The sequence below is a fragment of the Psittacula echo genome, assembly GCF_963264785.1.
Source record: "Psittacula echo genome assembly, chromosome: 1".
NCBI classification, from domain to species: domain Eukaryota; kingdom Metazoa; phylum Chordata; class Aves; order Psittaciformes; family Psittacidae; genus Psittacula; species Psittacula echo.
Genome location: NC_137735.1, coordinates 28743805 through 28769060, shown reverse-complemented (window position 1 = coordinate 28769060; position 25256 = coordinate 28743805). Strand labels below are relative to the sequence as shown.

Sequence of the window (25256 nt, the reverse complement as noted above, 5' to 3'; positions counted from 1 at the left end):
CATGGTTGAAGCACAGGGCAAAACAGAAACTGAAAGGCTTTTTAGCCGATTAAAGAAAGCAAAAGCTGCTGTAAATACAGTCCTTCAAGTGGTATGTCAGCTAAGCCTACATGAAGTGGGAGAACATGAAATTGGGTCTGGAAGCATTGCCTCTACCATTTTGAGTGCAGCCAAGTGGTAATTCTCTCACCAAGAGTCATGTTGTGCCACCTCGGTGCGGTGAGGGTGTAGTATGATGAGGGGAGAATTTTGATTTTCTTTTGTGAAATTTTCCTTGTAACCTATTCAACATAACAGGGTAAGATAGCCCGGGATCAGAAGATAAGAGCGCTGACCTTGCTAACGCCATCACTTTGGTATGCGTTGCCCTGAATTGCCAGATGTGGGAACCAGTAGTATGATATTTTGGATGAAATGTAAATGGTCATTCATTTTGGGTTCAGTCTCTTGTGCTTGCTTTGTAGCAGAGGGGATGTAGCCTGGTGAAAATGATGCAGGGGAAACTTGACAAACAGGAACTTGCAGTATTTCCTGCCCCCCACTTGCTGCCTTGAGTTTTTCCTCATGCACAGAAGGCAGTTCTGACTTGGAACATTAGATGTATTGCAGACTCCGTATGAGAGAGATCTGGGGCTAGTCAGTCACTCAGTAGGAGAAAAAAGGAACAAAATGGCATTCTAATACTCCTTGAAAATAAAGACTTGGAGGGGCAATATATTAGTCAATACGTGAGTTGTGACCAGTAGTTAATCATCTGAGTCAACTTCACAGCTTTGTCTTAAGCTGAAATTCTCCTGTTTTACTGAAGTATTTCCTTGTGCTGCTGCCATGCAGTCTAACAGGTGTTTGTTTCTGTCCCTATTTAAAACCAGTTATTAATATAAGTGTATATTTTTCTTATTAATGTACCTATTAATGAATGTGTTTAAACATGGTGTAATTTCTTATATATTTGGGGAGGGGGAAGGCATGTTTTGTAAATTTTTAGTATGTATTGCTAGCGTCTTACCACATAGCATATGGTTACCTGGGCAATGTCTTTTGCATACTTGAGTTTGTTAAAAGCTGAATACTGGTGTACAAAGGTCAGAATTGCTCCTGTTGAAGAGTACAGGGCATGCAGGAGCCCTGCTTAATCTCTTTGCTCACAAACTTGTTTAACTGTTGCCTCAGATAACCTAACTAGTCAGTGAAACTTCTGTATTACAGCTTATTGCTAAGGTGTTCTTCATAGACCATCTGAAGAGTAACTGAAAGGCTGACTAAAAAGAGGTTATGATTTTATTAAGCTTACTCCTTTTGAGAGGGAGAACAGTGGGGCTGTTAGCAGCTGTTTCTATGGAGCAGACATAAACTTGGTTCATGCCTGCTCTACATGAATGACCTAGAAGGGTGGATGCTTGATAAAAGATATAAAGAAGGTCATGATTTTAGCAATGTGGAGAGTAAACTGTGGTCTTCAACAACCCAGGAAAATACTAGCAGTGCATCCCTGGAGCTGGCTCATGGCCACCTCGTCTGGCTCTGTTAAATTGGTATTAATATCAAGGCAGAACAATTCAGCGCCCATCACTTCTCTCTAACCTCTCTAACCTGCTTATCCAGGTGTAGGTTTCTCTCCTGCAAGCCACATGCCTGAAAGTCTCTCAAATTCCCTGAAAGCCAACTACTTTTTTTGCAAGTTTTCCCTGACCTCAGGATTCCTTACAGCTTTTCCCAGCCGTATGCTTGTCTTATGACCATGTGATCTTTAGCTGGCATGTAGCCAGTTTATTACAGATGGGTCTGGACAGGTTTTTCCACAAGCCATCCCTTTGCAGTGAGGCTTAAGGATGCATGTATAGTTGTCATTCTGTGGATACTAGATCACTCAGTTGTCTTTTATGCTGCAGGTGCTAGAAGTTTTATCCATTTTTTTTGGGAAACAATATAGTTTCTGTATGGCTGCAAAAGTGAAAAAGCATATCTTGAGGATCACTGCAGAAGTCATAAAAGGATATCTGAGTTCTGATGAGACTGTTTCATCCAACTAAAAGCTGCTTGATTGAAATGATAGAAATAATCTTAGAAGACAGATAAAGAGCTACAACCTGCTGTCAATTTGAGAGATGGCAGTTTCCTTGAAAAAGTAAGAAGTTCTTTTACATTATTTGTGAATTAAAATACAAGTGCAAAAAGCAGGTGACATGCTGCTCAGTAAATAGTTTGCTTCCCTAGCAATAAAAGCAGATAATATAGCTGGTGTTTGCAGGGTGTCTTAAATACTGTTTTGATTCAAATCGATTTTGAGACACTTCCCTGAATCACAGAATGGTTTGGGTTGGAAGGAACCAAGATCATCCAGTTCTAACCCCCACTAGCCATGGGCAGGGACACCTTACATTAGACCAGGCTGCTCAAATAAACTCATCTGACTAATAGTACTATTGGCTGGTACATTGCAAGGGTGAATTGCTACGTTTTTAAGTAGCTGTGAGACATATTCTAGCAGGGCTTCTACAGACTGCATAGCCTGAGCTTTTGTAACTAGAGGTTGGCTTTTGAAGATGGATTTCAAACCCTGTGTATCCATATCACGGGATTTCCTCCAGGCACTGAAGAAATTTATAGGTTCTTTGTGACCCACTGTATTTCTACATATGCAAGGCATATCAGGTCATTTAAGGGTAGCCTGGGACAGAGAGTAGTTGAAGTGAAGTCATAGTTGCTGCCTGCTTCTCCTTCATGTAAGATGTACCTACAGACCACTTCTACATAACTCTCGAGAGACATGGAAAATACATTTTTAATTCATAAAGCTGTTATGAAATTTAAAACCAATCCAGTTCATGGCATTCTTTGAAAATTGTGTTTCAAACCCAGGAGTGAGTGACTCAAGATGTTCATCCTTGGGCTCATCTGTTGTTTTTTTCTATGGAGCTTGAGTGAGAGAAGCTACCAACAAGCTGGCTAGGATCAAAAGCAGATGCAGCAGAATCTGCATCAGAATGAGTAATTCCAGAGTAGTGTTTAGTAGTGCAAGTGCCAGGTAGTGCTGATACTGCTTTTCTGCCATCAGGAGCCAAGCTAGGGTTTCTTTGGCTTCAGCTGTGCCATAGAGATGTACACGGTAATTCTTCGGTGTGGAGAACAGGCAGGCTTCTTAGGAGTTATTTCAGGTTTGCTTATTGCTGGCAAAATATGTTTAAGCCAGAAAAACTTTCTTTCAGCTTTTAAGATGATCACAGGTAATGATCTAGAAGGCTGGGTGTTGCTTTTAGGTGTTGAAATATTATTGACGGTTCTAGCTCCAGAATGAATGGCCTTGGGATCAGAGGAGAGGTGGTCCCAGGTGGTCAATAGGTGACTTATTTCTACCATTCTCCACTTTGAAAGGTATGTCAGCCCAGTGGTACAAAACAAAACCACGATCATGTTCAAGTTGGTGCAAAGTTAGGTTCATTATATTGGTATCAGTTACTTGGCAATGTATGCTGGTAGAACAGAAAGAGTTAACTTTTAGTTAACTTTTAGTAGTCAGAGAAGAAGTAGTTGTTTAGGGGAAAATGTTTATATAAGTGTGTGGAAAGAGAAGTAACTGAGGAAGTATTAGTCATTCCCTGTGCATAAATCAAGTCATAATTTGTATGTATTACAGTATTTTAGTTGCATTATGTCAAAAGAGTGTATCAAATACTGAAATAGATTGACTTTATTTTTGTGTAATATGTCATGTACTCACCTGAGATTGTATAACATTTAGAAAACCTCAAATTGTGATGAAAGGGAATTAAACTGACTACTGGAACTAAGAAGAAGGATTGCTTCAGGCACTGTTGACCTCTCTTCCCTTTTTCAGACTTTCTTCCCCATAGATTTGATTTGCCTTTCTTACATTTGCAGGTTTGTGTACAATAGCAGTTGACAGCCTACTTAATGCTGAGCTTTAGATTTCCTAAACAGAATTAGGTTCAACCTCTGATTTAAAAGAATGTTTATTTTTCCAGCCTTCTAAATCTCCAGCTTCCTGGAGAAGGAGGAAAAGCTTTTGCACAAGCATTGCTCATTTCTTTTGCCAATCTCATCTTTGTCTCTCTCTTTAGTAAGTGGCTGTTACTGTTTCTCTTCTGTTCTTATCAGCAGAGGACTTTTAGGAGCAAGACTGAGGCAGCAGCTCTGCTTTACCAAATGTCCACCCAGTGCTGCAGGGCCAGGGAGGGACTGGTGGAGTAGCTTGGGTCTATGTAGAAGTGAAATAAATAGACTCTGCTCTCTCTGAACTTCGGCTCCTCCAAACCAATGCCGTGCTGGTTCGGAGGTTGTTCTTCCATTTTCTTCTCTTAACATTACTTAGAAAATACTTGCCGGAACTAAGAGGACCGTGTTGTTTCAAGGGTATATACACAGGTAAGAAGGACCAGCATACCACCTACCTTCTCCCAGTTCCAACCCTAATCTTCCCTTTTTGTTCATGCTTATTGTTTTTCCTCTTTTCTGTCATCGGAGGACCAGTTATATCTGTGCAATTAAACCAAATTAATATTCTTCACCAGACCTTTATACTGCATAAATAAAGAAACAAATCTCTTTATGCCCTGCCTTATTTGGCCTGCTGCAGTCAACACTCCTTGCAGCATCTTGAAGTCCTGGTGATGGCACCACAGCAGGTAAGAGATGCTGTATGTCAGCAGGAAAAAATAGTTTACCATTTTCACCCCACTTTGTGTGGTATTTACAAATGAAAATAAACCTGAGCAACAAAGTTCAGACCTAGGAAAACTTGCTATCTCCCTTCTAAGGGTTAATGTCAAGTATCAGTACATAAAAATGTTAGGCTTGGATTTGGTCCTTGCATGAGCAATGTGGATTAGGCATCATGGAAATGGCAGTAAGAAAGCCAATGTATATGGGTAGCAACAGCATCCTCAGTCAGCTGTTTAAATTCATACAATAGCACTGCTTCCCCCGTTCAAAAATTGGAAATCTACCCTCAGAAAGAAGTCTCTAAAAAGAAGGGCGTTTTTGGTTTTGTTTGTTTGGTTTGTTTTTTTTTTTTTTTAATTCTCTAATTTTAATTTTCCTTTACTTGACTCAAAATATACCTAATTCTCTTGCGTATGATTTTGGTGGCTGTTGCAGGAGGTTTTGTTAGAAGGCCCAGCTGGGGATAAGTTTATCTTGTAAAAGTTTGGTCTGCCTGTGTGCTAAGGTCATCAAATATGTTAAGGTCTCACCTGGAAGCTGTGTGAATGCAATAAACCTTGCTGATAAACAGGATGTTTTAGTTTGTGTCAAGAGGGCATATGGCTTCTGGTGAGCCCAGACCCACAGATTCTCAGTGGAAGAGGTCAGTTCTGTCTGCAGAATACTTGAAGTTGGGTTTCTGCTGTGGGAAGCGCTGTTCAGTTGTGGCAGGCCACCTTGAAAGCTTTTCAAAAAATAAGGAGGTAACTTTGGATGCTGGAGTGGAATTTAACAATAGTAGCTAATGCTAATAGCATTATTATGGAAATAATAGCAACAATTAACTGCTGTATGTGGGTTGAAGAGAGGGTAATGCCACATGATGTATGTGGTTACACAAGTATCTAAAATTCTCAAGCCTAAAAAGACTAGACTGGCAGAGTATTTGAAATTTTCTTGCTGTTGAAGGGTTTCTGTGTGTGGTTTTGCATACACTTTTGATTACCTTTCCCAATATGATGAATTACAACTACTCTCTAGATGTGCATACACATATAAAGACCTTCCCCCCCCCGCCCCAACAACATAAACCATCAGTTTTTCATGTTATATTCTTAATCTGTGTGAGAAAAATGGGGTGCATGAAGGTAGGGGGTAAACTTTATATAGATGATGGTGAAGAACAACAAAGACTTTTCACAAGTGTTGAAAGAGTGGCAGAAACAGTCTTGGAGATGTTAAAGCCATGCCAACATCACTTTGCAGGCACTAAATACAGGAGGGGAATAAGTTCATGTTCAGGAAGATTTGCAACTCTTTGGCAGTGAGTTTCACTTATCTTTAGTAGCGAAATGAAGATGACTTTCTAGTTCTTGATGAAATCGCAAGATGAACTCATAACACCTTGTGACTAACAAAACAAATATAGGAAGTTGGGGACAGCATACAATGGAAGAGCTGACCATCTGCTCTATCACCAATACTATTTCTTGAGGCAGTGACACATTCAAAAGCTTTTTATCTTTAGAAAGTTCAGGTGGCTGAGCATGCAGGAGGTCAGTAAGCTGAGAAAACATTTGCATTGTGTTCCTTTAACTGATGTTTCAAAGTCTTTTTTTGTGCCTTGCTTTCCTGTGTCCCAAACTAAGTTTCAGCTGTATTCTCTTCCAGCAGAGAACATTACAAATGCTAGAGAGGTTTTTGATCTGAATAAACTGAAGACAAAATAGTCAGTGCAAGTTTATAGGTATTGCACAGCTTTTATGTGGAACTAATAAGAAACACTACAAATAGTCAGCTGTAGAGGAATGAATAAAAACAAAAGTTGTTAAGGGCAGTGCAAATCGATCAGTCTGTCCTTTGTGTGGTATCCCATAGTGCTGCTAACTCAAAGTTAGCAGTAAATCATTGAAATTAAGAAGTGCCCCTGTCAACATATATTCTACATCATGGATGGTAATAATGTATTTCTTGTTTCATAAAGCAAAGGTTCCTCTCCTAAAAAAAAAAAAAAAGTATTAATGAGGGAATTGAAGAATGGGCACTATAAAGCTGTGAAAGGGATAACTTTGTCATTGAGTTGTATTGCTTCCAGGGGATCACAATAACGAGCAATAGGTGAGTTTACAGATGATTTGCGGACATGTACATGTCATTCTCCTAAATCTGAACTCATCATTTTAAGGAGAAAGAAACCCTTCTGCTGCTTTTGCCATTTTTTGCTAGCTGTTTTGTGCACTTTGGCTCTATTTTTATTTTGTGATGGCTGATGGTCCAGTTTGGTGTGATGAACCGCCTTGATGCCAGCTGACCCTATCAAAGAGGGACCATCATTTTTTCAGCATTGTTTACTTCACTTACCCCACCTACTGAAGTTGTTACACCACAAGGAAACAAATGCTTGTGTGTTGTATAATGTGGGGAGCCTGTTTCTGAGGAATTTTGGAAAACCTGTGCTGGTTGTGATGAAATTCTCCTCCTGTGTGTGTATGTGAGTAGCCTTCAGTTGAACAAAGGATATTTTGCAACAGCACATGCTTATCTGAGAATCTTCAGTCAAAGTTGTCACCGAGTCACTCTTTAGTCTGTTTACTTTTTAACCTAAAAGTCATACAAGCAAATACGAATTTTATTTTCAACGGGTCTGATAAAGAGAAATCTGTGGATGAAGTGCTCTATAGGCAGATAGGAACAGCCTCACGCTCACAGGCCCTTGTTCTCATGGGGGACTTCAACCACCCTGACATTTGTTGGAGTGAAGGTACAGCCCGGCACAAGCAATCCAGGAGGTTCCTTGATTGTGTGGAAGACAACTTCCTTCTGCAAGTAATAGAGGAGCCAACAAGGAGAGGTGCCATGCTTGACCTCGTGCTCACCAACAGGGAAGGGCTGGTTGGAAATGTGATGCTCCAGGGCAGCCTTGGATGCAGCGACCGCGAGATGGTGGAATTTGAGATCCTCAGGACAGTGAGAAGAGCGTGCAGCAAGCTCACTGCCCTGGACTTCAAGAGAGCAGACTTTGGCCTCTTCAGGAACCTGCTTAGTCAGGTTCCATGGGATACAGCCCTAGAGGGCAGGGGGGCCCAAGGCTGTTGGTTGTTATTCAAGGATCACCTGCTCCAAGCTCAGGAGTGTTGCATCCCAACTAGAAGGAAGTGCAGGACGAGGGCCAGGAGACCTCCTTGGATGGATAAGGAGCTGCTCAGGAGAATTCAAAGGAAAAAAGAGGCTTATAGGAGGTGGAAGCAAGGACAGGCGGCCTGGGAAGGATACAGGGATGTTGTCTGGGAAGCTAGGGACCAGGTTAGGAAAGCTAAGGCCCACTTAGAATTAGACTTGGCTAGGGATGTGAAGGATAGCAGGAAGGGATTCTATAAGTACGTAGCAAATAAATTATTTATTTATTTTTTTTATTTTTATAAAAAGACAGACTAGGGACAGCATGGGCCCCCTCCGGAAGCTTTCGGGAGAACTGGCTACCCTGGATTTGGAGAAGGCTGAGGTTCTTAATGACTTCTTTGCCTCAGTCTTCACTGGCAAAAGCTCTGACTGCACTGCCCAAGTCTTGGAAGGCAGACGCAGGGACTGTGAGAATGAAGACCTTGGGCCTACTGTAGGAGAGGATCTGGTTCGAGACCATCTTAAAAACCTAAACATACACAAGTCCATGGGACCTGATGAAATCCATCCGCGGGTCCTGAAGGAGCTGGCGAATGAAGTTGCTAAGCCCCTGGCCATCATATTTGAAAAATCATGGCAGTCAGGTGAAGTTCCCGATGACTGGAAAAAGGGAAATAAAACCCCCATTTTCAAGAAGGGGAAAATGGATGACCCGGGGAATTACAGACCAGTCAGTCTCACCTCTGTGCCTGGCAAAATCTTGGAGCAGATTCTCCTGGAAGGCATGCTAAGGCACATGAAAAACAAGGAGGTGGTTGGTGACAGCCAGCATGGCTTCACTAAGGGGAAATCCTGCCTGACCAATTTGGTGGCCTTCTATGATGGGGCTACAGAACTGATGGACAGGGGCAGAGCAGTTGATGTCATCTACCTGGACTTGTGCAAAGCGTTCGGCACTGTCCTTGTCTCTAAATTGGAGAGACATCAATTTGATGGGTGGACCACTCGGTGGATAAAGAACTGGCTGGATGGCCGCACGCAAAGAGTTGTGGTCAATGGCTCGATGTCCGGCTGGAGACCAGTAACGAGTGGTGTCCCTCAGGGATCGGTGTTGGCACCGGTCTTGTTCAACATCTTTGTCGGTGACATGGACAGTGGGATTGAGTGCGCCCTCAGCAAGTTTGCTGATGACACCAAGCTGTGTGGTTGGGTTGATACGCTGAAGGGAAGGGATGCCATCCAGAGAGACCTGGACACGCTTGTGAGGTGGGCTGATGCCAACCTTATGGAGTTTAACCATGCCAAGTGCAAGGTCCTACACCTGGGTCGGAGCAATCCCAGGCACAGCTACAGGTTGGGCAGAGAAGAGATTCAGAGCAGCCCCGTGGAGAAGGACTTGGGGGTGTTGGTTGATGAGAAAATGAACATGAGCTGGCTTCAGTGTGCGCTCGCAGCCCAGAAAGCCAACTGTATCCTGGGCTGCATCAAGAGGATCGTGACCAGCAGGTCGAAGGAGGTGATCCTGCCCCTCTACTCTGCTCTTGTGAGACCTCACTTGGAGTATTGTGTGCAGTTCTGGTGTCCTCAACATCAAAAGGACATGGAACTGTTGGAACAAGTCCAGAGGAAGGCCACGAGGATGATCAGGGGGCTGAAGCACCTCCCGTATGAAGAGAGGCTGAGAAAGTTGGGGCTGTTCAGCCTGGAGAAGAGAAGGCTGCGTGGAGACCTCAGAGCAGCCTTCCAGTATCTGAAGGGGGCCTACAAGGATGCTGGGGAGGGGCTATTTGTCAGGGACTGTAGTGATAGGACAAGGGGTAATGGATTAAAATGTAAACAGGGGAAGTTTAGATTGGATATAAGGAAGAAATTCTTTACTGAGAGGGTGGTGAGGCCCTGGAATGGGTTGCCCAGGGAAGTTGTGAATGCTCCATCCTTGGTGGTGTTCAAGGCCAGGTTGGATGAGGCCTTGAGTGGCATGGTTTAGTGTGGGGTGTCCTTGCCCCTGGCAGTGGGGTTGGAACTAGATGATCTTAAGGTCCTTTCCAACCCTAACTATTCTATGATTCTATGATTATATAAAAAATTAGCCAGTTATTCTTTGGCTTACTTTCAGACAGAGACTAAGGTGTTGCAAGCCTTTTGGTATAATTTTGAAATCTATTCAAAAGTTGCATTTTCAGTTTTCCTTTTTTCTGACATGATACTTTTCAGATGTCGTTGTAGTATTTTCCCCCTCAGTTCCAATTTTAAAATGATGACATGTTATGTGAAAGCATATTTATTTGTATTTCTGTGAAAATTTACCATTTGAACAGGGTTTAATAACAGTTGTCTTTTATTCAGTTGTATTTTATTTTTTTGAGTTTGGATCTGCAACCTTAGAAGTGGAGCAAATAGACTTTTCTTAACATATAAGCAGGAGCAGATTTTGCAATCCTTGCTTGCACTGGGTAGTAATTATTCTAATAAGCCTGTGCTGGGTACTTATGTAAGTAACTATTCACATGTAACTCAGCTTGTTGTTCCATGGTAAAGCAACAGCAGCTTCAGCAGAAAAAACAGAGTAAGGAGTTCTCCTTTTCTTCTTCCTTCTGCACTGTTTCTGCCTTCTGTCCAGAGCTGCAGTGTGCTGCCTGTTCACTTACCCCACTGCAGCTGTTTTCAGAGATACATTATAAACATGATCAGAAAATTGAGATGAATTAATCCAAGAAAGGAGGACAAAAAATATTTTGGAAGAGTTACTGATTTGAGTTGGAATTCAAGGTACCATCTGTGTACTTAAAATTGACATTTTGATTTCCTTTTTAAATCTCGTTAATGAATATTACATAATTTTAATGTACTGCACTAAGTGATACGTTTTCAATATTAAATATGCAGACTTGGACTTGCTACCAATTTGGATTGATGGGCCCGAAGTCTGAAAAAGAGCAGTTGTGCAGGATGCATGATGAAACCCAAGTCAGAAACTTGACGATGCTGATTTCTTAGAGGGACTCTGGCCTGCATGGCAGCCCATCACCTTAGCTTTAAAACTTTGCACTGAAGAACCCAAATTCTTAGGTAAATGGTACCATCACTAAGGAGGTGTCAAGACTTGGAAAACAGAGTTCCAGCTTGATTTTACTCTTTTCAGCCACAGACGAATGTTTTCTGTTGGTGTTCGTTGTATGACTGTTTCATATAAGCGTGTTTTTCAGAATGCCTTTTTTCTTCTGAACTACTCCATGACTATGTGTGATACAAAGCAATGTGCTGTAAGTGAAAACGCATTTGGATCAGAGAAACCCTGGTAGGAGTGGGATGCACTTTCTCTTCTCTGCTCCCTAGAACTTCCATTGGGACTTGCGTACATTTACTATTTGAAGGTTACATGTGCTTAATGACCGGTTTCTGGTGACTAATTGTTTCAATAAACAAATACAATCCAGGAGCTGGGAGCGAGAACCAGGAGATAGATGGGTTGTGTTGCAACTGCTGGGGTTATCTCATCACTTAGTGCCTCAGTTTTACCCAGTGAAAACTGGGAAAGGTGGCTTGCATAAGAAGCTCTGTTTACAAGTGAAAACTTACTTTGCGCATCTTGACCAGTATTGACGTAGTAGATTTATCTTAACAGTTGTTTTCTTTTGTTTTGTGGAAGGTGTGTGGTGACTTCATGCCATACAGGGGGATTATCTGTATGATGTGAAGATGGATAGTGCGAGCTGATGCAGACTTTTTGATTCTTAAAGTTGAGGATGTTTTCCCACCCTAAAAAAAGGTGAGAATCTGTAACTCCTACTTTGGGATATATCATAATTCTGTCATCATTCTGAGTCCTCAGCATCTCTGCAAATTAGATCTTATTTGTTACTGTGTAACTGAGGTTGGCAGGGAACAGGGCAAGCCCTTGGCAGGAGTGATGATCTGAAACGTTTAGATGGGTGGCAGCACGAACCTCCCAGGGCGATTTATAACAAGATAACAATGTGTCATGCAAACAGCTTCATGTTCTGAGGGATGGTCTGGGAACAGTGGAATGTTTGGGGGGAAAGGAGGGGAAAAGTGCAGAAAACCTCCAAAACCGTACTGAAAAAAAAAGTAGTGATGTACGGGTTTGGTAAGGTGAGGGTGGCCATTACAGGTGCTTCTCAGGGAAGTACTGCAATTTAGGAAAGGAACTTTCAGAATAATAGGTAAAGGTTCAGTTATCCTGAACCTTATTTATGGAAATAGGAATGTGGTTAGAGCCACTGGTTTGGAAAAGAACTCAAACAAATAAAACTGGTTTCTGTGACCGAATGCAAATTCAAAAGCTGATCTTCTAACCTGGAAAACTGGTCCTAGTCTGCAGAGATCTTCATAGCAGAGATAATTCAGTGTAGCAACAAGGTGCAGACATGGACCAATTACATTATTGATGGCTTTATTTTTTAATGCTAATTTTTGTCAAAAGGATTTTTGTTTTATTTCTTTATAATGTTAATGTGACAAAAGAGGGCTGGTAGGGAAATGAAATATTTTAGCATTGAGATTTGAAATCACAGTTCATTTTGAATCCTTCTCGTGTTCTCTAGTGTAGCACTCTGGGGATCTCTGAGATTGCCGTTTTCAAGATGGGTAATAATTATGCTTTTCTTAAGTGTCCACAGAGACTTTACAGTATAGAGAACAGAAAGATTGTTTTGAGAGGGAGAGCCTGTGATGGCAAGTTAATACTGACTTTTAATTCAATTAAATACTGACTCAAAATTCACTTTAATACAATGTTTGTATTTTCCTCTGCAATTACCTTTAAGATTGCCAATTTATTTTTAGAAGGGCAGTAAAACAGAAGCAGATGTCTTGAGCACATTTTTTAATTACTAAAACTATTTACCAATTAAAAATATCTGTCTTCTTGCCAGAAAGAGTGTGACAGATAAACAACAAAATGTATAGGAAGACAAAAACCAAAAAGAAATTATTTACAATAATCACAATTTTCAATCCTATTATAGTCTTTTAATTATGCATCCTAACCTGGTCTTACTTTGTGGTTCTTTGTAGACCAGAGACTGATATTTTTTTTTTTTTTAGCATATTCAGAGATATACCTTGAGAAGAAAGTAACATTTTAAAGTGGTGAAGAACCACATCCAGCTGTGTGAAATGGCAGGAGTGTGGGATATGAAAGCTCATTTGGCCAACACAGGGAGATGAACGCTGTATCAGGACTAGGCTGGAAGGCAAAGAGTGTCACTTCATGTTCTGCCACAGCCAATAATGACATGTTTAGGCACAAAGCAGGAGAAGAACTAAAGTGAATTTGCTTACATGTAATTTTCTTTAAACTTTACTTTTGTAAGGTAATATTGCAAGGCGGCCTGCGATTTTTCAAACTTCTCTGCACAGTACTGTGTCATGCAATTGTTTTGTCCATGCTGAAGTTATGTTGCCTCAGAGAAAAATAATGTATGTACATTTCCCCAGTAAATTTTGAAATAATTTCAGTAGTAATTAGATGCCTAAATTGATTCCTGTGAGAAATGGAAAAAGTGGTTGGATTTTTGTTTTGGTTGTTGTGGTTTTTGTTTTGTTTTTTCTTAATAGGTTGGAGGGAAATTTCCTACTGGCACAGAGATCATAGAATAGTTTGAGTTGGAAGGGACCCTCAAAGGTCATTTAGTCCAACCCCACTGCAATGAGCAGGGACATCTTTAAGCGTAATAGGTTGCCCAGAACCACATCCAAACTGGCCTGGAATGTCTTCAGAAGGGTGCATCCACCACCTTTCTTGGCAACCTGCTCCAGGTCTGCAGTGATTATCTAGGGCTCTGGCTGGCCCCCATCCCCTCCACACATACACACAGGTGAGATCATCGTTGTAGTCACTGGTGCTTCAGCAGATGATGCTGTTCCTTCTTCAGGTTGTGGCTTCAGTCTGCAGCCGTGCTGCTCTAGCCTGAGCTGCGGTACAGGCCTGTGCCAGCAACATGTCCCAACTTTGGAGCACTGCTTGAGGTGGGGTCTGGCAGGTCTGCCAGAAAGATACCAAAGGGGAAGGTGATGGGGAAAAAGGTTTCTGGAAGAGCTTCCACATCACTTCTACCACATCTTTGGTTCCTGTCTCTGTGCCACCTCATGTGTTAAATCTCTGCAGGCAACCATCTGTGCTGCATGATGAAATGCCTGCTTGGATCCTTTCCCTATGTCCCGCTTTCCATCCCAGCAGGACGAATGCTTGCACCCACATAAGGCAGAGTAGCAGAGCAGCGGTGAGCATATGAGTAGGAGGTCAGCTGTGTTTAAGCTGGCATCATTGCAAAGAACAGAGATTGCCTGACAATGTCTTTGGCAGGACGCTGGAGCCAGATTTGCAAACAAAGTAACTGCGGGTGCATTTGTTTTATGTACTCCTAAGTCTGTCCTACAGATATGCATCATGGTATAGAACTTTAAAGCAGCTTGATGTTACTCAGCAATCAGAGCTGTCAGAGGTAAATTACTTCTTGTTGATGGTCAGCATGAAGCCTTTCTAAATAGAAGGTAGAGGGTGTATACTAGCACTTTCTGAAAAATAAACTTTAATTTTCTGTTCTCAAATTGCCATCTTCTAAACAACTATGTCTGAAAATTTTCATTAATATATTTGGGGTGAATTTTCAGAATTACTTTTACTGATTTATGTTCAGTTTTGTATAATGAACTGTGTTGCAAATGGCATTTGTATATGCACAGACCTCAGCAGTTAGAACTTTGAGACACGTTAGGACTTAGTGGTGAGGAGTCATACGCTGCTGTTTGGCTAGAGCACGTGTCGGACTTCTCACCCCTATTTTCTGTGATGTAGGCTGCAGTGTCCCTTACTTCATGCCAGTCATGTTCAGCTTTTGGCTTCCTGGGAATGTGCCAGTGCAGCCCTCAGCTGAGCAAAGCCTGAATTTTCTTGTCTAATAATTAATTTCTGTAAGCTTCCAACTGCTTAGGGTCAGCTTCAGCTTTCTGTACTTTCAGGTAGTTTCACTTATAACCAGAAGCTCTTTTTACTACAGAAATCTCCAGTTCTGTGATGCTCCAAAGATATAGTAATGATGTATTCCTCTTGTCTTTACAGGAACTGATATTCAATGGCTAGAAACAGAGCTGACAAGTGGCTGAAATGAATATGACTACTATCCTACAAGAGATTTTGATTAAAAGATCGCAGCAGAAGAAGAGGACTTCTCCCTTAAACTACAAAGAGAGGCTTTTTGTACTTACAAAGTCTATGCTAACATACTATGAAGGTCGAGCCGAGGTAGGACACTCAGGTTTATACTGTAGTGTGACTTTTGTTCCTTTCTGGTTTTGTATGCTATTGGCTTTTTTCCTACTGTTTATCATGCTGTCAGGAGCAGATGGGGGCAATAGCCGTGGGTTGCAATGAACATGAACTGCAGTTTCTTCCCTCTTTGTTATAATGCAGATAGACAGATGCGTATATAACTTATCCAATAGCTAATGTCAACTGGTTCTTAATCAGAGCAGTAGTATATGGCCGGATGTCAGAAATAAGACTAAACAGCTTTTATGGCTGGTCATCAAAGCTGATTTCTTTCTCTTTCCAGAGACTAGACCAGTGGCTAGACTGTGTGCTGCTGACTGTCAGCCTCTGGGTTCAGCTGTTCAGCCAGTTTTCAATCTGCCTTAGAATAGGTGTTTGTGTATTTTTGCTGACTGTGGAGTTAAAATATGGATTTATTTTAGAATTCTGGTGGGGTTTTGTTCTTGGTGGGTTTTTTTTTGTTTTTTTTTTTTTTTTTCCCCCTTCCTCTAATGCTTTTCCCCCCCAGAAAATAAACGGGGGGGGGGGTGGGGGGGTGGAGGAGGGGACACACAACACTAAGAAGGCATCTGAAACATGTCTGGCACGCTTATTCTGTGTCACCTTACATTCAGGTCAAATAGAAATGTCACTAACAGGTTTTGCAGGTCTAGTTGTTGGCATTTAAGAAGTTACCGCTTCCAGCTTTCCCTTTCCCCTGCAGGTAATGTTCTCTGGCTAAAATACTCTTCAAGGAGGTTTATCTGTCTGAGAGGGGGCTAAAACTTGGTTTTATTGGCATTGAGATGGAGCAGGGCTGCCCATAGTACATTTACTTCATAAAATGCTCCAGCCTAAGGTAAGGACAGTTGTTATGAAAATACACATTACACCTATGCTACCCCAGCAGTTTGCTACTGAAACAGACACGTCTGTCACTTCCATGTCCTAGCCTTGCAGGCCTTCCACATCCACTTATGTTGGTTCTGGCACTTGGAGTCCATACTGCTCTGAGAAAAACTTGCTAATCAGTAGAAAGATCGGGTTTATTTTGGCTGGATTAGTGTTCTGCTGGGATAGCAAGTTGTGTAGCTCAGTGCAGGATCTGACAAGCACTGAGGCCGGTGCCAGGTGGTGGAGGAGGACAGGATGCTCTGACTGCTGACAGCAGAAGGTTGTTAGACTGGCTCCAACCTCAAACTCTTCTCATGTTCACTGTTCCTCCCACTTCAGATTATTTTAAACATTAATCAGCATTCTAATATGATTCTATGATTCTAGTTTATTAACAATATTGTCTGAAAATAATGAGCTTTGATCTTAGAGGGGCACACTGGGTATTTCTGTCAGCAGTACTTGATCTCTATTTGGGACAAAAATACTGTGTGACTAAGATTTCTGACACAGAAATAGTTATTCCTTTGTGTCACTGGGCAACTGAAATGGAAAAAGTTTGCAGGTTTTATCAGTTGTTTGGTTATTATTTGGTTGGATGGGTTCTTTTTTAAGCCAGTGATGGTGATTGTAAATTTGTATTTGCAGTAAGACAGTTGTCTATTGTAGATGAAGTGATTTATATAAAAAGAAGAATGATTAGGGATTGAAATGATTCTGGCCCCTCTGGATAGTTGGAGGCTTATTGCTGAAACAACTATAACTGTGTATGTTGATTGAATTTAAAGATGTGACAGATGAAAGGGTAGGCATGGAGTGATCTTGTTTCAGGTTTGGCAATACTCAAAGTCCAGATTGGTAAGATAAACATGGAAATCCTAAGCCAAGAGGATCCCACACCCTCACATTAATCATGTAACTGCAGTGGTAGCAGCCTGCCAAGGGTGGCTGGGTTCTACTGCTCTAGGCAAGAGTATGATTCCCAGTGTGGTTGTTGGCCAAACTGAAGTCTTGTCTTGTAGGTTTTTTTTTTTTCCATTTTAACTTCTATGGGAATGCCATAGAGAGGGTTCAAGAAGAGCCTGGGTTTGTGGTCACGTGAACAATCCTACCTCTTCTTTTTTAAAGCAGGGTTAAAATAAATAGACCTTGTAAACCAGATTAGTCAGTTCTCAAAGTGTGGGCAAGTTGGGATTGTAAATAAGGTGACAGAATTAGGCACTTGGTGTGTCTGGTGACAGAAGTGGAATATTTATAACAACAGAAAGCAGTCAACCATAGAAAATGTTGTTCTTGTAAATTCTGCTGAGAGATGTAATTGACCCTGCAACGTGCAGCCGGTGGTGGGGGATCACTTGCTCTTTGACCAGAAACTGCACATTATAGAAGTGCTTTTCTCTATTTTTTTTTCTTATGTCCTGTCTTGACAAAGTGCCGTATACCTACCTGGAGCATTACACAGTTATCTGATAAACATGACTGCCAGCAACAGAGTAAAATCTTGTTTAAACTTGCTTATAACCTATTTAAATCTTTGTATATGTGCTTCCAAGCAGCTCAGGCGCCCTGTCACGGTACAAAGTGTCTACACTGAAGCCGGAGCTGCACTGCTGCCATGAGAAGCGTAGCTTCTGCACTTAGAAGCGTTGCTGAACTGTAGGTCGTGGAGGAGGTGTGTGAACTACTTGAATCAGTGAAGAGGCTCAATTTTAAGGCTGGTTTCAAAGCGTAGGAACTTCAGGAAGGAAAGTCCAAGTTTAGGTCACCTGTGAAAAGTTCTACAATTACAAGTAATGTCATGGGAAACTTGTGTAGGAAGCCAATAGAACCTTGGATTTTGTGGCTTAACTTCTTCTGGGCATTATGCTGTTTGGTAAAAAAATCCAGAAGGTGTATTAATGTTGGTTAAAAAGATGGGCATTAAAAAGTTTGCAAATAAAGATACATCAGGAACTGACTTGGCTTAAGCATCCTGGAGATGAATTTTTTATGTTGTCAGAAAAGACGAATATCCTGTTTAAAGTGGGATGGCTTCTGTATTTGGCTTTTTGAGGCATAAATTCTGTGAATTAGTAAGTGTAAATGTTAGGGAAATGCCATTACTGCACTATTGTGCGATATTGGGCTAACAATAATTATAACAATAGAAAAGGCTGAGTTAATGTTATAGGTTTCATGAAGCCTTTAACAGTTTATCAGCTTACACTGTTGGGAAGAATATGTTCTGTGTTTTTTCCTTGATGTTGCAATAGTGGCTAACAAGATCTTAATGTAATGTATTGTTTCTAATGAAGACAAAAATTCATTGTAGTAAGACATAACTGAATCACTGTCCAAGCAGAGAGTACTGATCATGAAAGTATAAAAATAGGGAAGAAGTAAAATCTCTTCCTGTTCTGAATATGGAGATGTACCATAAAACTGAATATGCTACAGTCAGGCTCAAGCTATGTACAGGGTTCTCAAATATGTCTTGTAGGCTTACTGAGCTAGCTTTACACAGGTTTACATGGACAGTAGTAACTATGGCAGCTTGGAAGTGGGAGGTAGTAGGCCTGTTTGCTGAAATTGGCCCTTTCTCTTGAGGACTCTTGCACTATGCTTGCTGGTGTCAGCTGGAGTCATTGATTGCAGTGTAACTTCTCCAGGTAGTCTGGTTGTATAGCAAAGGCATGTAGAGATCTAGTGAGGAAACTCTAGGATGAAATATTTTATTAGGAAGCCTCTTTCCTATTTTGTGTGGTTTGAAAGCTTAGCATACTCAGGTAAGCGTCTGTTCATTTTTCTGAACTAATTTATTCTAGGAAATCAGAAAATACTAATCTGTAGGAAATTAATAAGCAAAGTTAAGCAATTTTGAAGTAAATCTGCTTGTATGAAAATCAAACGTTTAATGCAGTAACAATACTAAAAATATCCAAGTCATTTGGAATCATAGAAACATAGAATAGTTAGGGTTGGAAAGGACCTTAAGATCATCTAGTTTCAACCCCCCTGCCAGGGGCAAGGACACCTCACACTAAACCATGTCACCCAAGGCCTCATCCAACCCGGCCTTGAACACTGTCAGGGATGGAGCATTCACAACCTCCCTGGGCAACCCATTCCAGTGCCTCACCACCCTCACAGTAAAGAATTTCTTCCTTATATCCAATCTAAACTTCCCCTGTTTAAGTTTGAACCCGTTACCCCTTGTCCTGTCACTACAGTCCCTGATGAAGAGTCCCTCCCCAGCATCCTTGTAGGCCCCCTTCAGATACTGGAAGGCTGCTCTGAGGTCTCCACGCAGCCTTCTCTTCTCCAGGCTGAACAGCCCCAACTTTCTCAGCCTATCTTCATACGGGAGGTGCTCCAGTCCCCTGATCATCCTCGTGGCCCTCCTCTGGACTCGTTCAACAGTTCCATGTCCTTTTTATGTTGAGGACACCAGAACTGCACACAATACTCCAAGTGAGGTCTCACGAGAGCAGAATAGAGGGGCAGGACCACCGCTCTTCTTGAAGAATAGAATAAAATGTTTTTCTATTTTTAACCAGCAAAACTTTAGCTAAAATTTTAGTGTGACTTTTTCCAAATTACTGATTTTATCCTGAAAGGAGCACAGTTTAAAATCCAAGGAGGCATTTGGGGAAATACCTAGGGCCATGCATATGTGAAGTTACATTTGGCCATTTTCTGTCAAAAATGGCGTTGTATCTTGCATATTCAACTTAAAATGCTCTGGAGTTTGTTTCCAAACATGTGGTGCATTCAGGCTTTTAGCTGACTGGTTTGGAAAATCAAACCTTAGTGTTTATCTGAGAGTCCACCTTATCACTGAAATTGGAAGTGTCAGCTGAACAGTTGTAATGGAACTCACTTTACAGCTCTAACAGTATGCCTGGTGTCCCACACACTCCTTTTGCAGAGTGGCTTAGCACTTTTATTCAGTATCTCTTATTCCTCTGGAGTTAGCCAACAGTACAAACAGCACAGAAATAGCATTCAAGCTACTGCGACCACCAGAGTGGTCCACCAAGTACTCTTGGTTTATCTTCTTTCTCCTTGTGTACCTCTAACTTTTACTCTCATGAATTCTTTCTCAATGCATAGTCAGATGTCTCTGAAATGGGAGGAGATATTAGGGCAGTCTGGCACTGTCTGGAGCAGGCTTACTGCTGTGTTAGAGATTAAGTGTGATACCAGGTAAGGTACTTCACACAGGTTTCAGTCAGCTCATGCTGGCAGAGCATTTCACTTGAACTAAGGATGTCATCAGACTAGAGTTCTTCTTTCTCTGGATGGCATTTTAGGCAAGGGAAATTCTTTGAGATGAAGGCAAGATAATAAATGTAGGTGTTAAAGTGCTTCTCGTCACTGGAGTAGCTGAAAGGAGCTAGTTTGTGCAAGTGAGATGTCCTGTTATTTTGTTGGTTTGAAAAGTTCCACATCGGTGTTTCTTCTGAGCACATGGGTCCCACAAAGCTGGCACAGATTTGGTCATAATTGTATGAATTGTTATCAATGTGCAAACTGTTAGCATCCTCATATCTATTGTAGCTGTGAAATGTTCCCTTTCACTGTGGTATTTCTCTCTCTTTGTCTTAGTTTTCTTAGCAGTGACACTCTTTAAAGTGTGCTGATGTCTGTGGTTTGGTTACTGTCCTCCCACATGCAGCACAGCATGCTCACATTAAACTTCCCAGCCCACAGCAGCTTGAAGTGACCTAGAGTATGAAGCTGACTGTCAGCTTATGAATGTGAAATCCTTCTAAGCTTTAGCATCTTTATTGTTTGCTCATGTTCACTGTATTGATCATCATTTACAGCAATAAATAGTTTATATTGGATATTGTGTTTTCAAAACGTATAGGCTAAATCCTGATCCTTATGGTTACCTCTGCATGTGCTTGGGTGAATGGGGGTCTGTGGTGTTACAGGAAGGATGAAATCAGGGGGAGAGTCTGTGCTGTGGTACCCGTTAGCTCTGGAGGGTCCTCACAGAGGATATTGGGGGTAGGCACAGCTTTTGCCTATTTATTAATATACCATTTGCTTCTACAAAGAAGGCAAAAAATAGCTGCAGAGGGAAAATGTTAAAGCATATTTCTAAATAAAACTCTTAATGTGGAGTCAAGTAGAAGGTGCTTTCCCATGAGCTGATCTTGGGAGGTGCAGGGTGCTCTTGTCTTCACTGGTGGTAGTGGTATTTGCCATCAGGATCAGACTTGTGTAAAAACTGTCTTGCATAAACAGGAGAACTGTTAGAACTAACAAAACTGAACCAGGATATAGATGAGAAAAACAGAATAAAAGCTTGAGTTTTCCTGGGGTTGCAAAGTTTGAAAGTCTCTTCCTAAGGAAGAAAGTTCTTCTGCAAGAGTTGTATTTGGTTCTTATAATTTGAATAGAGGGGAGACAGAAGCTACTGAAATTACTGTGGTGATATTTTAGGGAAGGAAAAATAACTTTAAAAGCTCTGGGGCCCACTCTAAAGCTGCAAGTTTCAGGGTAAAATTGTGTAGCTTTATTGCAACACTAATCTTGTGCAAATACTTCCTTTGGAGTATAGCAACATTGTAGAGTTCCAAAAAGCTATGCTAGTTACTTTTTTTTTTTTTAGCAGAAGATTAATGTATGTCAATTCTACTGTTGTTCATTCATATGGCTTATTCTTTATTATTTTTAACTTAGTTTCCTCCTTAATTGTTGCATAGGTGATTTAATTGTTTATATAAATGAAAGCACAATTCAGTATTATAAATCTTCTGATCACTGATTAGTCTTGTTTTTTAATGTAAGATATAGCTTCTGAAATGCGTAGATCAGCAGAGCCTTTTTTGTTCCAGGTCATAGGGAACAATGCGCTGGGGCTTTAATATAACACTTGCACATTTGCACAATAACTTTATTCTGGCTAGACCTGGAAGAGGACAGTGAGTTGGCTGCTGTTTCTCCTCTAGGAAATCAAAGTGGATATATGGAACTGTTGGAACAAGTCCAGAGGAGGGCCACGAGGATGATCAGGGGACTGGAGCACCTCCCGTATGGAGACAGGCTGAGAAAGTTGGGGCTGTTCAGCCTGGAGAAGAGAAGGCTGCGTGGAGACCTCATAGCAGCCTTCCAGTATCTGAAGGGGACCTGCAAGGATGCTGGGGAGGGGCTCTTCATTAGGGACTGTAGTGATAGGACAAGGGGTAACGGGTTCAAACTTACACAGGGGAAGTTTAGATTGGATATAAGGAAGAAATTCTTTACTGTGAGGGTGGTGAGGCACTGGAATGGGTTGCCCAGGGAGGTTGGGAATGCTCCATCCTTGGTGGTGTTCAAGGCCGGGTTGCACAGAGCCGTGGGTGACATGGTTTAGTGTGAGGTGTCCCTGCCCATGGCAGGGGGGTTGGAACTAGATGATCTTAAAGACTTTTCCAACCCTAACTATTCTATGATTCAATGATTCTATATACTTCCACATGAATCATGCAGAAGTCCCTAGCTGTAGTGACTGGGGATGTACCATCACAACTGTGTCTGTAAGAGAGGTGGTGGCTTTAGGTAGATAGATACTTTTTCTTTTCTTTTTTTTTTCCCTAAACTTTTTTTCAGCTCTTACTGTTTAAGAATTTTTAATGGAATTAAACACACTTTCCCTCTCCCTCAGCACTGTCATAAAAAGAATGAATAAATTTTTTGAAGTGCAGTCAGGTTAAATGGGTTGTTTAAAACACAGATACTTTTGTGTTTATTTTTATATATATGAAATTTAAGATGTAGTAATTAACTTGAAACAGTGGTTTTTGGTATAAGTTGTATCGCTGAGCAAGTACAATGATATATTTACAAGTTACCCCACCTAGACTGATGCCTGTTGCATCAATCAGGATAGAAAATACTGTTTGTACCTCTTCTGAGAAACTAAAGAGTAAAAATACATGATGGAATAGAGGGTTTTTCAAGCTCCAAGAGCTGTATTTAAATGCTAACTCAGAATATGAATATTGACCTTTTAGAATTGTGTAATACTTGTGTAATGGCCACAACCATTGCTTCTATAGATTAGCTCCATTAATAGTTAATTTAAACTTTTTTGCTTTTGATTACATAGAATGCAAGAAAGAATTAGCACGTGAGTTGGTAATCTGTAGATGACTGACCAATGGATACTCTTCAGGTTATAGTTTGTCAAGCAAACTTCAACATCTTTGTTGATATAACACCAGCGTTGTTATTCCTATATACAGATCTCTCTGCTTCGCTAGAGTAATGGAACTGTAAGAGATCCATCTCTGATGAGAAAGAGTACTCTAGGAAGCTGAGTCTTGCTTGAAGTAAATATGAGATGTAAAAATTATATAAGCTGTGTTATATTTATGTTGATTTAATTATTTTGTGATAGCTGCTAGCCCCCCACAATGGCAGAGAATGCTTGCAACAAAACCCCAACCTTTCTGAGGAGCTGCTTATGAAAGCACAAGATGTGCCAACAAGTGAGTAGAGACTTGGTGCAAAGCATTGATGAGACATTACAATAACCAGGAAAAGTTTTACAGTGGGTTAGTTGCCTACACCTCTTCTGTATGGTAGTCTGGGAAGAGGAGGGTTGATCTAGGTCTGTAGGTAGCCACTGCTCAGAGCCGATACAGTAAGGAATCAGTTTTGGTATAGGTAGTTCAACAGTAGGAATTAATTTTCCAAAATACAACTGTGCTTAAAGCTCATCAGCGTTTTGAGCTATTGAAGTGGTTAAAAGATCCTGTTCTGCAGCAAAGCCCCAGAAACCTTGTGGGAGAAGCAAAAATTAGTCAGGAGTAAACCAGCTGAGAGATTCAATGAGGAAAAATCTCATGGTGAGGGTCTGGTTAGAAAATCTACTAAAAAGCAGTAGATGTTGTCACTGAGGACCATGAAGCTCCGTTCTTCCTGGTTAGTTTGTTCCTGTTCCGCTCCTCCTCCCAGCTTCAGGAAAATTATTTTTTAAAATACTTTTTTTAGATGGCAGTAAGCACAGCTGGGGAAATTTTGAGTATGTGCAAGTGAGAGCTGTTCAAATTAGAGAAATAACTTAAAGCTGTGCATGTGAATGGAGGCAGCTTAATAGATGCTCACTTGAAAAAAGTAGTCATAAAGAAACTTAAATTATAAATGAAGTTGGTTATGTTGCAGTAAGAATAGCTAGGATTGGAAAGGACCTTAAGACCATCTAGTTCCAACCCCCCTGCCATGGGCAGGGACACCTCACACTAAACCATGCCACCCAAGGCTCTGTCCAACCCGGCCTTGAACACCGCCAAGGATGGAGCATTCACAGCCTCCCTGGGCAACCCATTCCAGGGCCTCACCACCCTCTCAGTAAAGAATTTCTTCCTTATATCCAATCTAAACTTCCCCTGTTTACATTTTAATCCATTACCCCTTGTCCTATCACTACAGTCCCTGATGAAGAGTCCCTCCCCAGCATCCTTGTAGGCCCCCTTCAGATACTGGCAGGCTGCTCTGAGGTCTCCACGCAGCCTTCTCTTCTCCAGGCTGAACAGCCCCAACTTTCTCAGCCTCTCTTCATACGGGAGGTGCTCCAGTCCCCTGATCATCCTCGTGGCCCTCCTCTGGACTCACTCCAACAGCTCCATGTCTTTTGCTGCCATATGTGTTTGCATCAGTGTATCATAACTGTAAGTGTGTACATATGACTGACTGCATCTCAATTGCAGACAAAAAGTAAATTATAGATAATGTATTGTAGTCATGGTTAGGAAGTTGCATGAGTGGTACTATGTAAAGTTTCTTTTTATGCTCGTTGATCTCTCCAGTGCTGGTGGTTGACATCTGTGGAGCAGCCAGACCATGCTAAAAGACCCTTGGTTTCCTATTTTGCAGGATGGAGTTGAATACAAACAAGGGAGAAGGAGAAAGTCTTAATTTTTCCCCTTGAAATCCTTCCCAAGAGCCAGATCTTGGATCAGATCAGACTAGATCAGAATAGTGATCACCCCTTGCTTTTAATCTTGATTCTAGCCATTTTGGAAAGGTGAAAGAAATGCTTGATACTTGCTTTCCTTAGAATAATAATTGAAAAACATCATTGAAAGGAGGCAGGGCATTTTCCAATACTGGAAAATAAGGGTATGGAAAATGTGGTCATCTAATGCCTAGCTACAGTAATTATAATTGCATAATCAGTAATTGCTTGGCTGAAAATGTTTCAAGAGGGAGCTGCAGCAGTATCAGTGCTTCTTATTGCTAAATGGCAATGCTATTTAGAAACCAAAACAAAACTAGAAGTAAAAACACCCTTACATTTGGCTCTGGAGTATATTCTACCAGAGTTCTCTAC

The 25256-nt window shown here is 41.2% G+C and overlaps 1 protein-coding gene across 1 annotated transcript in view; it reads left to right on the top strand.

Annotated features, from left to right (window-relative positions):
• TEC (tec protein tyrosine kinase) overlaps window positions 1-25256 on the top strand; it is a 51401-nt gene that overhangs the window by 5319 nt on the left and 20826 nt on the right. Inside the window, exons 2-3 of the mRNA XM_080612664.1 lie at window positions 11432-11551; window positions 14867-15049. Coding sequence (XP_080468790.1) covers window positions 14912-15049 — 138 coding nt within the window. The 5' untranslated portion in view covers window positions 11432-11551; window positions 14867-14911. The remainder of the gene's footprint in view (window positions 1-11431; window positions 11552-14866; window positions 15050-25256) is intronic.